The sequence below is a fragment of the Spea bombifrons genome, chromosome 11 (genome assembly GCF_027358695.1).
Source record: "Spea bombifrons isolate aSpeBom1 chromosome 11, aSpeBom1.2.pri, whole genome shotgun sequence".
Taxonomy (NCBI): Eukaryota; Metazoa; Chordata; class Amphibia; order Anura; family Pelobatidae; genus Spea; species Spea bombifrons.
Window position 1 is genome coordinate 13204207 of NC_071097.1, and position 16833 is coordinate 13221039.

General features: G+C 39.3%; 2 protein-coding genes across 2 annotated transcripts; both read right to left on the bottom strand.

Moving 5' to 3' along the window:
- Positions 1-573: 573 nt before the first annotated feature.
- Positions 574-2771, bottom strand: LOC128469488 (beta-microseminoprotein-like). The gene is made up of 3 exons (XM_053451328.1): positions 2636-2771; positions 1809-1911; positions 574-872 (listed from the first exon to the last, which is right to left on the bottom strand). Exons 1-3 carry the CDS (start codon positions 2754-2756, stop codon positions 740-742), a joined length of 357 nt encoding a protein of 118 aa, XP_053307303.1. The 5' UTR covers positions 2757-2771; the 3' UTR covers positions 574-739.
- Positions 2772-11747: 8976 nt separating this feature from the next.
- On the bottom strand, positions 11748-16814 carry LOC128469490 (beta-microseminoprotein-like). The gene is made up of 4 exons (XM_053451330.1): positions 16763-16814; positions 15618-15729; positions 13141-13243; positions 11748-12023 (listed from the first exon to the last, which is right to left on the bottom strand). The coding sequence occupies exons 1-4, from the start codon at positions 16763-16765 to the stop codon at positions 11897-11899; spliced, it is 345 nt and encodes a 114-aa protein (XP_053307305.1). The 5' UTR covers positions 16766-16814; the 3' UTR covers positions 11748-11896.
- Positions 16815-16833: the final 19 nt, after the last annotated feature.

The window sequence follows — 16833 nt, forward strand, 5'->3', positions numbered from 1 at the left end:
TGTGAGCAGTGAATAAGGCCCAGAAGTAGTTGAAGGTGCACCTTCCTGACTAAACTGATTTGGTTGCAGACTGGAGTGCTAAACTTGCAATCTGTCACACAACAGGGTACCTTGAACATTGTTCCACGATTAGGAGACCTGATATACATTAATGTTGGCTAAACCCATCATAACCCAAGTGGATTACCATCTTTTATGGGCCCCAATTATGTGCACCAACTAATGGTACCAGATTGCCCTTAGGGTGAAGCCTAGGGTTTGTTGCAGCATTTGTTAGTGGGGGCGGGTGAAGTTATGAGTTATATGCTGATTATTGCATTATGAACCATTCAACAGCATTGCATTTATTTTACTGCTATATTCTTACACAGCCTTTTTAAACTCATAAGTTAGTTCTGTGTCAGTAGTTATTGCTAACTTAGTTATGTTCCCAACTGGATCTAACATCAGGCAATAGGAACCAGGATGAATGAGGAGCAAGTGTTTTAAACATGGGATTTCATAGCCATCATAAACTGCTACCCAATAGCTGGTTGTGTGCGTTTTGAGACAACAGCAAGAGAAGACCATTACTTAATAATTTCATTTTTATTTTGTACATGTGTACTGTGTGATGATTGATGTGTACAGGTAACAACAATTTGTTTCTGCATAGGACTGCTTCAGGCCGTTGACGTAAACCATGATTTTGAAGATGAAGATCTGATTTTTTTTCATGAACCTGTTTGGATGTGGTGTATTAACCAATGTATATTGCGGCCTCATTGCATTTTTTTGAAGGGTCATCTTTCCTCACCAAATTGTAAGTACATTTTTCCTGATCAAAAATAGCTTCACATTTCGCCTTATCATAGCCAGCAGGTTTCATATAACTGTTACAAGAAAAAAATATATCAAAATTTTATTACATACTCTTTGATGGGGATTTGATTAAGAGGTTTATTTCCTTTGGCATAAACTGGCAGCAGGATAATTTCTGGATTAAGAAATATCTATCAACACAACTAACCAGTTTAATTTGTTACTTTCCCTCAGTACTTGCTAACCTACTAGACTGGAATCTCAAATATAGAATGCATGAATTGCAGTTGGAACAGTCTAAAAGACTCATTACTATGATCTTTATGGAGCAATAAAACTTTTGAAAAGTAACTTAAGGTTTAGTAAACTTCCTCCATCTAACTATAATGGCACCATGTAATATAGTGTTAAAACCTGAAAAAACTTTTCTTATTTCATGGAAATTCTATCTTTATCTATCTTTACATGATTACTTTCTGAATTCTTGCATGAACTGGTGTAAAAAACCCACACATAAACCTACCATAGCTAAACTGGTATTTTTACCTCTAAAATCAGCTGCAATAAACAAAGCCCATGAGGATGACCAGGATGGTACCTGGGTATGCACATATTCCTTTGGTATTCACTGTGGTGGTCAGTCTGTTTAATTATCAGATATGAGGTGTATCTACAACCAGGCCCCCAGTACTGTGTCCCTCTTCCCACTTCCTCTACTGATCAGCCTATGTTGACTCAAAACAGTTGGTGAAGATTTTCAATATTGTTCTTAATCATATCTTTTAACCCATTTTTGCTAAATCAATTAATGACATATAGTAGAATGTGTAAATGGAAAAGTTTACTTTCAACAGTGTTAAAGGTTAAAAGCATGTTCAATCATTTTCTATAGATTTAAGGCTTCTAAAATATACTAAATGATCTGCAGCACATAATTGCTAAATTTGACAAACGGTAAGTTCTGCTTACAAAATCAAAGTGAAAATAAATGGATGTTTTTAACTTACTCAGTACAGCAATGCATTCCACTTGGTCCACAGGTGCACCGTTCACATTGTGGAGTCTTCCATTTTGTTCCTATGGAATGTATCTTTCCATCCATAATACAGACTAGAATAATAAATATATCCAATTAACACAGATTTCCCAAAAAGTTGAAGACACTAATCTAATATTTTTTCTACAATGCAAGGGGTCATACACAAACAGCATGTCTAGGTGTTCTCTACCACATACACAATAAGTGAATGCTGAGGGAGGCAAACTAGAAAGGGGAGCGCTCGTGCATGACGTGACTTTGTTACAAAGCAAGTGCATGCAAGAACCAGTGACAAGAATTGTAAGTCACCTACGGTGCTAGAAACTGCTCCATACTTAATTTATCATAATGTACACAACCAGGCTACCGGCATTATATGAGAGCCAAGTATGATTTGTATATTGAGAGTTTCATATTTGTATTTAATGGTATTTAAGGTTATTTAAGGGTACATTTTAAACATTGCCTTAGTTTCTTGTTTAATGTTTTGAGTTTTAGTTTTTTATACTATTGCGTTTCATAATCTGTACAGTCCCCACCTCTTCCTGACATAAAATGTGCTAGCTGGTTGAGAGCTACTCAGGTAGCCAAAGAACCCACAAATAGCTTGCACACTACCTGTTGAAGACCCTTGAATTAGACACTTGCATAAATGATTTGCAACAATCATGTTATGTGCAAGTATGAATAGCGTATGTATTTGTTAAATAGACTAATTATTAGGTTTGGAAATGCACGCATTTGAGGCCCTTGATAAGAATCTCAGTTTTGTCCTCTGACTGATTTGTCACTCACCTTTAGTTCTTGTTTTAGGATTAAGTGTTAAATTGTCAGAATAACAGGCTGCACTTGACAGCACCACCAAGGCAGAAAGCACAAGGGCAAACGTCAGAAATATCTTCTGCAAAGAAAACATAAAACATGGTAGGTATGATAATGTGCAGAAATGCAGTTGTTTGATAATCAATACCAGATGAATTTCAAAAACCCGGAGAGTTTTTCACCTCGGGAGGAAACTTAGAAGGTGAACCCTCAAGGTATCCAATTAGTGTATATCCATTTGTGTGTTAAGAAGAGATTAAAGCAGTGATAAATCAATGGACCCAGTCTAAACCATATTTGCTTATGCCACCATAATTTTTAGCGATCAATGTTATTACTATGGATAGGGATATTTATAGACAGCTGGATATGGAGTAAATGAAAGAAGATCTTTGTTTACCTAGAAAACGACTTATCTGTCATACTATGAAGAGTGAAAGAAAGAAACGTGCGCCATGCGATTTTACAGCTTTGAGTGGTTACATTCCAATTGTCAAGTTCAAAATTCAGCCAATCTTACTCTTGGCCCTTCACAATGAATAGTGAAGTGAGGGAGTTAAAACCACAAGACTCAAGCTTCACCACTTGTGTCCCCAAACATAATGTTTAAACAAGTGTAAAAAAATGAAAAATGAAGTGAGGAAGTTAAAATACACGTCTTGCAAATTCTCCTGTTAACTCTCCCTTTAGTGAATAAACCCCAAAGACAACTGGAGTCCTCACACACAACTTTAAATAAATGAGTAGAGTTTGATAATAAAGTCCTACTTGGTCTCAAAACAAATAACATAACATGGTAAATTGTCTCCTTCTATAAATCCAACAGAGTAGTTCTTAGACATCACTATCACTGCTGACATTTAGGGTATTTTAATGCAGATCTCTTTTAACAAAAATACCCTAATATAATTCCTGTAATTTCAACAATTCTACTAAGAATATGGCCATTAGGTCTGATGAGCTCCTGAAGGTGGAATACCACTGTTGAATTGGGTATGGAACTTACCATTTTCGCAGAAGAGTTCCTGAAAATATAAATCTTAAATGTGTGTTCTGTTGCTTTTATACAGTGCAAATTCGGTGATTTATGACACAGAAAAACAAACGTTTAGAAAGGGAGGAAACAAATATGTAAAAGTGGCTGTTTACTTTAAGGTGACAAAATAATCCATGTTGGATTACCTTTAAATGTGGTTTATAATGAAATTAAATTAATGAATTAAAGGTGGTGAATATGAAATGTTTTAAAATCCCCAATGACAGATTTGACGGTTACTCCCAGGGACACTGTTTGCTAATGTGCTGGGACCTCAGATTTAAATGTAGGTTTAATATATTATGAAAAACCTGACTGAATGTAAGTAGGAGGAATGTGAGCAGCAAACATACTGTTCGTGCAGCACACAACAAACCCATGAGAACAACATTATATATTTTTTTACCGAAATGTAAAGATCCCTTGCAAACAACTTTGGTGTCTTTTGTGTACTGGGAAATATCAAGAAATAATAAGAACTTGACTTTTGCATTAGTTTTCTTACAAACTTTATTTTTAACCAAAAATAAAGTGTGTTCATACAAATCAACAATAACGAGAGCTATCTCCAAGAAAACTGATGTGAACGAACAGAAAAAGTGACAAAAATTCCTCATGAGTTGTCCATTTACACTAGCAGCAGCCAAACCTATAATTTATGGACAAGTTCATTTTTTAAAATTATTTTCCTATCATATCATCTATTACTCTTCGTTGATAAAAATATTGGTAACATGCACATAGCGTAACTGACTTTTAGTTGTTTAAAATTTGAGACAGTTGCCCATTTACGCTACCAGCCAAACCTCTAATTTGTGGACAACACAAAATATTTTTTTATTATCTTCAATTCATTGCTGAATAATAATAAGGGACCTTTTAATTATATATATATATATTTTTATTATTTTGTTACCAGCAAATACACCGGTAAATCAGCCATAACACTCAGTGGGTGGGATATATTGGGCAGCAAGTGAACATGTCATCCTCAAAATTGTGATGGCTAGACGACTGGGTCAGAGCATCACCAGGACTACAGATCTTTTGGGGTATTCCTACAATGATCAGTACCTATCAAAAGTGGTCCAAGGAAGGAAAAGCAATGAATTGGCAACAGGGTCATGGGCAGCCAAGGCTCATTGATGCAAGTGGGGGCGAAGGCTGGCCAGTGTGGCCAAATCTAACAGAGGAGCTACTGTAGCTCAAATAGCTGAAAAAGTTAATGCTGATTGTGATAGAAGGCTGTCAGAACACACAGTGCATTGCAGTTTGTTGCGTAGCTACAGACCAGTCAGGGCGCCAATGCTGACCACTGTCCACCAACCAAAGTGCCTGCAATGGGCAAATGATCTTAAGAACTGGACCACATAGCAATGGAAGAAGGTGGCCTGGTCTGATGAATCACATTAGGGCAATATGACGCCGCTTGCAGTGACGTCCTCTCCTCCAATTGGAAAATTGGGAAGGACGTCAGTGCAGAGCCATCAATTTGGTGGAAGTTGCTGCGTTATGTCCACGGAGATGCAGGCGAAGAAAGATGCATAAGCTGAAGTGGTCGGCAGAGAAGTTAGTGAAACATTTAGAAAGCGTGGGCCGAACACAAACCCAAAAACCCAGGTAGTTTTTGGCCCGTTTGCACATTTCTAGTAACTGTGCAAATTTTATATAAATTTGTATAACTTACAAGTTATATAAGTATATATAAGTATATAAGATAATAAAAGTGGGTAGACCAGCTAACTATCATGCACAAGAAAAAATCCTTTTCTTCAGTGTTTAAAAGTGTGTTATTTATTGGTCATTATATTTATTGATTAAGTTATGGCATCACAAAATATTCCAGGACTTCAGATGTTCCTTCAGATCTAATATGTGTTGTATTCAACTGTATAAGGAATAGGTCATCAAAGGTTATATGCTCATTCTATGACTATGTTGGCTCACCAAGTCATGAAACAAAAATATCAACTACCTTAAATACCTCTTACTTCTATTTTAAAAACTTTTTTTCTTTGAAATACCATAAAAGGTAAATACTATAGTCAATAGCTTTGCAATGGCGTTTTATAGTGTTCACCCCTAAGATATAACATCATTGATATTCAATGTGATTAAAATTGTGTATTGATGCCACAAGAAAAACAAGTTTATCTATGAGGTTTTAGGGTATACAGATGTAAACTAGCCCTTCAGGAAAACACCTCTTCATATGCACATATTTTATTTTTTAAAGAAACTATTCAAATGCAAGATACCTAAACTTTTGAATGGTATATTCTGCAAGTAATTACCATGGTGGCATTCCATTTTATGCCATGAAGCAATGTTCCTTAAAAATGTAAACTAGAGAAACTGTAATGAGGTAGAATGACCTTTGAACGCATTGTGGTTGTCTACATTATACTAAGTTGTGCAAATTTTTCTTTTGGGCGATACATTATCAAAACTATTACATTAGATTCAATATTTGTCTTGTAATCACTACAATAAAGCTGAGTCATTGGGCTTTAAATGTTTTGTTATGTGCATGAATATTAAATAAAAAAATTGGATGTTTTCCGGGAGTAAATATGACAGGAAAGTATGACAAGTTTGTATTCAACAGAACATATGTGTGTCCTGTGGCAGTAGGTCTTCCTTGTTTGTGATGTTTATGGCTTTTAAACAACTGTGATGGAAGAAGGGGAGTGCTTGCATCTTCTGGCACGAGTTGCAGGTAAAGTGGCCCCATCAGCCGCTTGCCTTCAGGTAACTAACATACACACTGGCAGACTCGTTTACACATGCTGTGATGGAGGCTCATACTTCGACTGACTAGCTCCCCCATAAAGATCTCCCTTGCCGCTAAAAGCCCAATTACAGGGATAAACCCTTTGTAATCACCCAAGTGCTAGTCAAGACTTTTTGTAGGGTACAAACAAAACTAGGTGTATTCAGAACAGCACAGATATTTATACACAAACATAGTCAGATAAGGAGTATAATCCCACCAACTACAAGACAGCCTGACGCCTCCATACAGTTCCATAGCCAGCAATACCCACCTGGTAAAGAGTCACTATTTCGGATGATCCTGAGTGAGCCGCGAGTTCCAAGGATGGGTTATAAAACCAGGTTTCGTAAATGAGCTCCCTCTCAATAACCACCTCTGATTGTGACCCACCACGAGCACAGCATAACCCCAAAAGAGCATGGTAGAGTAATGGACGTCAGTAGCTACTCAGTTCCAAAGTTCTGTAGGCATCACCACAGTTCCATGGATTTGCGGCTAGGTCCCGGTCAGATACCAGGCAGGGAGGAAAGGGATTCCAACGAGCGCAATTGGAACACAGGGTCTAGAAACTCAACTCATAACCCTTAGGAAAGTCAGTGAATATACTCCTTTGACTAAGGAGGTAAAACATAACATTAGCCCGGGCGCTGCATTTGTTCACTGTCATGTCTGTTGCAGCCTCTAGAGATCCCCTGTCAGAACAATCATTAACCTACAGTATATGCTAATGACCTGACCAGCTGCATCTGCTTACATAGGTGCAGCCCTCCTTCTTCAATACCTGCTGATTCCCCCATTCCAGGCCTTTGCATTGCAGTTTATCTGCATATTGATGTAACAGTGTGCTTGGGCCCTGATTACTGTTGTGTTTAAGTTGTGTCATTTAAGGCAGCAGGTTGCTTACCTTAAGCCTGAGTAATTTTTGTTGCTCTGATGAAAAGGAAAATGTCTGCAACCATCAATTTTGCATCTGTAATGGACGGAAGACTTAGAAATTCAATTACAATTGAAGAGAAAGGAACAAAATATTTTGTAGGAACATGAATAGCTTGAAAACACATGTTAAGCTGCAAACAACAGGGTTAATGGAAAAACCCTGCCCATAGGAAGGACCCTACAGGTAAAACTGAGCTTGCCCAACAAAGACTACACCTGGCGAAGAGTGACCTTAGGCAAACCCCAAAAACTCCCCACCAGACACACACCAGGACAGGCTCTGCCACAGTGAAGGGGTTAAATGATGGCCGGTGTGTAATGACTTCTATTTAACATGAGTTTGAATGTGATTGGTTAATACTGAATACAGCTCCAGTTATAAGTGAGTTTGCACACTTATGCAACCAGGTTATTGTCAGTTTTTTTTCACCCCCTCAAAGATTTTAGTTTTGCTATTGAATTGTTCACGTTATAGGTCACATTAAAGGTGGAAAATGTTTTGGCATGATTTATCTTTGTCTCATTCTTTAACATTACAAGAACCTGGGATTTTAACAGGGGTGTGTAGACTTTTTATATTGACTGTAAAATCTATAATGAGTGTGACCTCCCACTCTGATGCAGTTTTACTCTAAGCTTCCTTAAAATGAGGAGTTGAGCAACAGTCTTTCTTTATTGACTGGCTTAAAAAATTTAATTCTCAGATAGACTACTCTTCATGTCTATGTTTTTAACCGAAGATTTTACAATGTGTCACACGTTTTCTCTTGTGCCAGCAGAGATGTGCACCAGAATTAGGAAGAAAAAAATATTTTTGAACCCTAAAAATCTTTAACCTTCATCTGCAGCTAACTTTTTAACATTCCACTCGAATTTACTGATGTCTCATGATTTCAGTTGGTGCTTGTCACAGGAACCAGGGCTCTCAACAGGATCATGTTGATGTCATTTTGATAAGGTAGCTTGTGGTATGATTCTCTCCACTCTCACTGATATTCACTGATATATGCCAACTGAAATACTTGTTTTGGTTCTGGTGACTTAATTAAAAGAATTATGATTAGAGATACTTGTCAACATCAGTGAACAAGTACATATTAAATTACACATATATAATCTAGTAATTAAAGTAGCATTTGTATTTATAAAGCATAAGCCTGATTGTGCAATAGTGATCAAAATGTATTGTGCCAGCGTTTTTTGTCATAGTTAAACATTTACTTTTAACTACTTTTTGTATTTGTTTTCAGTTAATTTTGCCTTTTTATGTGTATGTAGCACAAAGTACACAGCTTTTCTAAACCACACATTTCAAAAGACAAACACCTTCCCCAGAGTGGCCTACCTCCTTTGTGTTGTTCTATGGGGATCAACACAAGCAGTCCAGCTTAACCTTTAATGTATAGGCCCTCCTGATGATGATCCTGGGGACCTCTAATCCCTTATCTGGGCACCGATACTCACAGTTCCATCACACATTTCTAATCTAGCCTCCACTTTCTAACTAATTAGTTGGTGGGAGGTCGAGCCGACGTCGGGGGAATTCCCACTGACGCCTGAAGAGTACCCACTGACATCAGGGGCGTTTCCGCTGACGGCAGCGGGCACCACCCCATTTAAAGAAAAAATGGGCGAGGAGCGGGGCATGTCAAGACCCTGCGACCCGGAGGATTCGGGTCTTGACCCGGAGGATTCGGGTCTTGACCCGGAGGATCTCTGATGTGATAGGCCCTCACTGGGATCTCATTCTAGACACCCACTTAAAAGCCAATCACTTCCTGAACTTCATCCCAGACCCCAATTAGGGGCTTATCACTCCTCTGAGCTGACATCATCCCTGTGGAAAACTATTCCTTTACCCCGGACAGTCTGGGGTGAAGGGGTGAGTCTTCAGGGTGATGACAGCAGCTTCAGGAGGTTGATAAGTCCTCAAATACAACTCCTCTAAGGTTTCTCACTCTTCTCAGCTGCCATCACACCCATGGGAACCCATTCCTTCACTCCAGGCAGCTTGGGAGGTGATGGTATCTCAGGGGCAGGGCCGGCCATACAATGGAGCCGACTGGGGCAATTGCCCCAGGCGGCACTTTTGAAGGGGCGGCACTTTGCCTCCCCAATCGCTTTTTTTTTTTAAGCGGAGGAGAGAGAGGGGCGCCGAGTGGTTTTCGCTTACCCGCTCGGCGCCCCTCTCTCTCTCCTCTGCGGCGAGTCTCCGTGCTCTGCCACGGTGCCGGCTTGTAATGCTGAGCGCCGGAAGTGACGTCAATTTATGGCGCTCAGCATTACAAGCCGGCACCGTGGCAGAGCAGGGAGACTCGCCGCAGGACTGTTTAAAGGTAAGTCCCCGGGGGGAGGGGTTAGGGTAGATAATGGCGTCGGCGAAGTTTAAAATGCCGCCCCCCCGGCGTCGGCGGGGGGGGCAGCATTTTAAACTTCGCCCCAGGCGGCATTAAGTCTTGGGCCGGCCCTGCTCAGGGGAGTAAGGGTCCTCCAAAAAGGTATCTGGGCTGGCACTCATATGAGTTCCAGGCAGTCTAGAAAGAAGGTATGGGTCCCCAAGGGAGTGATGGAAGCTCAGCTGAGTTATGGGCCCTTAAGGGGGGTTTCTGGGTTGGCTCCCCCCTGATGAGTTGTGTCACAGTAACCCCCTGAGTCTGAGGACACATTGTGTAGGTTTGAGTTTGGGAGGGGGGCCATGACGGATTCATGGATAGGCTCCCCAGTCCCCTCTTTTGTCTAAGTCACCCTGTGCTCATTGGGGGCACAGGGTGACCGTAAGACCCAGACTTCCATGTACTAGCCGGCTATGGGGGTTCTACATGGCCAGAAATGCGACTGAGAATTCGCCACAAATCCATGGAACTGTGCGGCAGCTAGGAACCGAGGCGATGCCTTCCAAACTTTGGAACTAAGTCACTACAGACATCCGTTACCCTACCATGTCGATCTTTTGGGATTATGGTGGGTCACAATTGGATGTGGTTACCGAGAGGGAGCCTATTTTGGAAACCTGGTTTTACAACCTATATTTAGAACTGGGGTTTACCCAGCAGAGGCTACTTTATGGACTATTCCCGGGGACATTCCAAGCGCTGTCACTCAGGGTCCCGACGACAGACCAAGTTGCTTTTTGGAACGCAACATCCTTGGACCCTTGGCTCTTCATTGTTACCCTTGGATAAACGCTGCTCCCTCAGGCTCACCCCAAAATAATGACTTTACCAGGTGGGCATTGCTGGCCCATACCCGAGGGGTCAGTCTGTCCCTGGACAAATATTTGCCTATGCATTTGTTCCTTTCCCTACCTCCCTCTGCTCAGTTGCTCAGCTGAACACATCTCCTGCACTTGCTGGCACTGGCACTTGCTGCCAGTAAGCTCCAGAACTTTCTTGGTGAAAATTATAGGGGTGAGGCCTAACCAAGAGCTTAAATATGAATTTTCTTTGGTGAGTCTTTTAACTGTCAAATGAACATTATTGTGACCCATTAACGCCTCATGTCCCTTTGTATTTCCAAAATGACATTCAAGGCAGTTATACTGCATGTGGAAACCATTACTTCCCAATATAATCCCTCTCTATGTGGGAGGATATACCTTTTTTTACTCTTTCACACTATTAACTTACATTATATATTCTATTGATTACATTGTTGGATTATGTAAAACAGCACTGGATTTAATCCCCCAAACGGTCTCATCTAACTCTCAAACCAAGTCCTGTACTTGAAATTCTGCATATGGGGTATGCCAGGAGATTGACACCATAATCCTTCACTCCATAGCATGTTCAGTTGATACTATTTTGTTGTGTTATCCACTATAAATTGTAAACAGAAGCGTGTTGTCATTCCTACAATCTGCCGTCTCTGTGGAGTAGTTAGTAGAGTATACTTTCTTAGTTTGTTTGTACTATGTTGCATAGTTTTGGGGTTTATATTAAGTGTGATGAGAGCCTGAGCCAACATTTGAAACTCACTCATAGATGAATATGATTCCCTTTCCCTTAGAAGGCCCTAATACGCTCTCCATCCCCACTCTAAAACATGAAGCAGTGTCACTTTATGGTGTGCATGGACAGCTTGCATGATTGTACCTATGAAATAATGCCCCACTCCTGCAGTGCTCTGATATTGTGTATCTGCCAAAAACTTTCATTGGACAAAAAGTAGGAGAGAGGAGATTTTTGTGGCGGAGCTCCTTTGAAGTGAACATCAAATTTACCTGGTAGAAATTGGGGTTTATGTTTGCATATGTATTTGGTGGACTTGGGGCTTTTCTCTATAAGATAGAGAGTGAACTACTTGGATCTGAACTGAAAACAAAATCACTAGACACATTTTGTAGTATATGCTTTTATTCTTTCTGATTAGAGAAGTATCGTATTTTTTAACAATTGTAGAAATTATTCTATTGATTTTCTTTTTAAGTTTCCAGTAGAGCCTGTTGATCCTTGGTCAGATAATGTGGATGGTGTTGATCTTATTGTTAACCAACCATAGCATGATCACAAAACTTTGAACGATCCTTCTTTTGTACGACGCTGTAAGAGCAGGCTTCCTTATCAAATACAGCTATACATTTCTTTGAATCATACTTGACTGGTCTACCATAACTGGAATCAGAATGAAAGATTGTGAAGATAAGTAATATGCAATAAGTTTTTTGGTGCAAAGTACCATATAATGTTCTAGCTGTTATTTGCTAGGATTGCTTTTAATACATAACATTCATAAAATCACAATAATGTAAACAAATCTCCTTGGCCTGATATTAATTCTCATACAAGAAAACACCAGAATAGCAAGAACAGTTTTGGATTTTTTGGGCCCTAATAAAAGATTTCTAAGATTTGTGCCATGCTTACAAAGGTTTATCCCTTCTGTTCTCTGATGGGAAAATATAAGTGGTAAAGCGAAAGGCTAACATATAGGTTCAATCAAATATTAAACTTCTCAGTTGTTGAACTGAACTTTAGATGTGTAAAATTGTTTTTAAGCGGGAAGAGAGTATGGATGAAAATTGTCCTGGCACTTAAAGACCAATAAATGACATGTGTGCCATTGCTTGCCAGATACATACAGATACAGGCTACACACTTACCCTTTTTCAAATTGGTTGCTGGGGCAGCAAAAATTGTAAGTGGTAGGTGCTATATGAAACCAGCACACCAGGCATTTGCCTTGTGTCATTAACGACCAGTCCAGGTCCGGGTTTAAGAAAATTTATGACTATATCATTGGATGTGCGTATAGAAGAAGTATCCTTTGTTGGGTATATCCCTTTTCCCGGATCCCAGTATACTAGTTGAACTACACTATCCTATTTTCAGTTAAGCCTTTTGGATTAAGCTTCCCAACTTTTGTTATAAGGGTATGCTTAGAGGTGTAAGAAAAAAAGAAGGGTTTTACCTTTTTTATGACATTTTATGACATACTAGTAGCTCTTTATGTAAGAGATTAAGTCATTTAGAAAATGGTTTATACACTTTCATTTATACACAATCTTTTTACTATGTTAATGACATTGTGTCCTTTAGGGCTGTAGAACACTGATATACTCATATGTAGCAGATAATCTGAGTTTGTGGAAAAGAGGTATTATGATATGGAAGCAAGACAGAGGATTTTCAGTAGTAGAATATTGTGGCGGTATTGACCCTAAACTGACAATTGGTGACTAGTTCCTTATATAGTTTTTTCATTCAATAAATGTTGAGCGTTGTAACTTACGCTGTGCAGCATTTCATATGGTCAACCATGCAACTGCAGTCAAAGCAGTCTTCAGTCCTAAAGCGAGTATGAAATGCATACAATGTTCCCTTGTAATCACAACCTAAAAGCAGAATATTAAATAATGTTTAGTGATATGTACATGAGTCAGCTTAAGAGACCCTCAAAAAACAATGAAGACAGAAGAGAAAGAGGAGCATGACTGCAGAACTGGACTAATTCAGTGGACATCTAAAAGGTCTGCTATGAGAATGGTGAAATTGCACTTTTATAAATATGTGCAGAACAGTCATGTGAATATGCAATTATTTTGATTTTCTCTCTGTTGCAGAATCTGTGCCAATGCATTTCTGTTGTTTTTTTCTCATTAAGCTTTCAGCCTCTCAAACATTTCTTGTTTCTGAGACGAGACCTCAGTGGCTCAAAATTGTATTGTACACTATATACCGTATTTGCTCGATTATAAGACAAGGTTTCAAATGCTCTGAAAAATAACCCTCGTCTTATAATCAGGGTCGTCTCATAATCAGCTAGGTCTGACTATGAGACTAAGATCCAGATCCCCCGCAGCGATGCAGGGGACCTGGATCCTCCTGTCTCCCCCCCCAACTTACCGGTACTTCTGAGTCCCCGGTGCTTAGTCCGGACAGCGTGTAGAGCTCTACGCGATTCACGTACACAACTTCCGCTGCAGCCGGGAAGAGGTGCGGTTAGCGCAGACCTTCCCTGACTGTCAGAGATCAGAGTTCCCCGTGATCTCTGACAGCCGGGAAAGGCATATCATGGGGCTCAGTGGCATATAGGGGTATAAGGCATTTCTGGGGCAGAGTGGCAAGCCAGGGGGCAGATGTGCATAACTGGGGGGGCAGGTTGAAAAAAAAAAAGGAAATAAAAACAAAATATTTTTCTCAATCATAGCTTTTATTGAAAAAAATTGTTCACATAGTTTACATGAATTAACATTTACTGGTAAAACTTTTTTCCTATAGGGTCATCTTATATTCAGGCTTTCTTTTTTTTATAAATTAATATTCAGATTTTAAGGGGTCGTCTCATAATCAGGGTCATCTTATAATCGAGCAAATACGGTATTTCATATGATGACCCCATAAAAGTTTTCAATTTCGACTAAAGACTCTTGGAAGCCCTGGAGACAAAAAGTTAAAAGGGCTGCATGACTGGGGCAGTGCAGCCTGACCAGGAAAGGGTTAAGATATAAACCGTATGGTAGGGGTTAGAGGATATGAGTGGGGTGAAACATAGGTCACCGGATCTGTGTAATGTATAAATGTTGTGTGAGTTTAGTGATTCATCCTCTTTATTCAGTTAAGTATTGAACACGCCCGCCCGCCCTGTTAATTGGTGGGTTGGTTTGGTTAAGTTGTCACAGCTTGTGTATTGGCGGCAAAGGGGTGGATAAATAAGGGGGGGATCCGGCCCCATTATTTTCGTTGGTAATGGGAGTCACTTCAATGGCTAACCAGCAGGTGGCGGTACTTATTACAGTGGGCCCTCTGAGCTGGTTATCGGCGGCTAGTGGGTTAAAACATTTGGTTTAGGGCTGGTGTTAGCCACAAGTGACAGGTTTGCCGGATTTTTCCCCATTTGGGGTATTCTGTCAGTTACGTTTATATTATATTTATTCACTCATGTTAACGAATTCTATTTTAAGAAGTATATTTTTTTTTGAAAGATGACATCCCAAAGTATTTTACTTGGGGCATTTTAACACCTTTTATTTATAACCATTTTAGTGCCAGTCTGTCCTTAACATTGCAGTAAAATTTCATTTTTTTAATTTTTAACAAACCCATTCTATCTGAACACAGTATTTTAGTATTTTTTTCCTGGGTACATAAAATAACTGAAACAACTTGTGATTTGTATTTAGAAAACACCCCCCGAGTACAGGAATACCCCATATACATGGGTAGGGCATGTCTCTTTGGCACTGAGGGTTCAAAATAGGAACATGCGCATTTCAGTTTTCAAACATGGAATTTTGACAGATCAGTTTGTTGGGTCCAGGTCTCATCTCATACAAGTAGATGTCCCATATTTAATTTTAACCCCCTAAAACCAGACAGCTCAGGGAATCTAGTTAGGGGCATATTGACCTGTCCCATGCAACTGATTCCACACCAGCACCTTCCAAATTTAGTGTAACAAAAAAAAAAGAGTTTTCTGGGCTCTGGGTGACTGTGCTGTCTACTCAGACACCTGGGCAGACAGCAGCAGCAGTGCCCCCGCGATCACAATTGTGGCAACGTGGGGGCATGTTTTTGAGATGACGTACCTGGTACGTCCTGGTCTGCAGGTACCATGTAACCATGGCATACCAGGTACGTCCTGGTCTCGAAGGGATTAATTATTTTTATTATTATTTAATGATATAAAAAGCGTCATCAAATTCCACATTGTTTAATGAAAAGCAAGATTAGATGTATAATAGACTCTGCTAATTTTATTTGACTTACCCTTGGGAGGTTCTTCACCCTCCAGGGGAGCTTCTAACATCATGTTGTAGCAAGATGCATTGCATGAGGTCACCAAGATACCAATGGCAAAAAGAGTAGCCAAAATTAACTTCTAAAATCAAATGAAAAATGTAGTTAATGAATTCATTTTATCCACAATATACTTATGTATTGTCTCATATGAACTTTATTTTTAACACCTTAAGGACCAGGCTGTTTTTTACTTTTTGTTTTTTTTTTCAGGACAAGAAGGGCTTTCTTCAGATACAATTGTTTTGATCATATTATCCAATTTCCTATAAAAAAATACTAAAACATGATGTAAAATTTAAAAAAAAATTGATTTACAGCTCCTAGTTTATGTCACTTTCAAACAAGACCGCAATATGTGTTTAGCAACATCTCCCGAGTACAGTGATACCCCCCCATGCATGGGTTTGTCGGGTTGTTTGGGAGGTAAAACGCCACGTTTAGGAAGTGCACATTTTTTTTACTTGGACTTTTACATCTGGTCCTACTGCCCCCATGTCCTAATCTTTGAATCATGAATTAATGCTGCAATTTATATACATTGTAGATATATATTAGAAAATTAGAATTTAGGACCATGAAACACCTCTTCTGATTGGAGGGATGCAACTGAATCTTTCCCTCAGGTATCCACAACCCTAGGCTCACTAAGCTATAATGGTTCAAATATATATAACCAACTGTTCTTCATTTCCCTTGTGACAGTAAAATAAATTGGTTGTTACTGCTTGCTTAAAGTAAACTTTAAAATTCTAGAAAACATGACTACCCAGAGGACAAAATACCCTGTGCTCTTAATCAGTCTGTGTCTTCACACTGGCTGTTTATAATGTGAGATCAGATCTACCCTGTGTAAGTTTCCCATCACATTTTTGTTTTCTCCTAAAAGAAAACCCGAGTCTTAGTCAAATATGATTGCCACAAATCTGTAGTCAGCATTCTCCAGTAGTGGCCAGTTAAAAACCACAAATATTTCTATACCATTTAAAATCTAAGAAACACTACTCTTCACCCATATGTTTTTGACCTAAGGTACAGTGATTAAGACAACATACAGCTGAAGGAATTAAAGCAAACAGTTAAATGAAAAAGAATTGTGCAAAAACACTACGTACCATTGTGTTGTATGTGAACTGTACCGGTTATGGAAGCTGACTGCACAAGAAACATTTACATGGTTACTTAT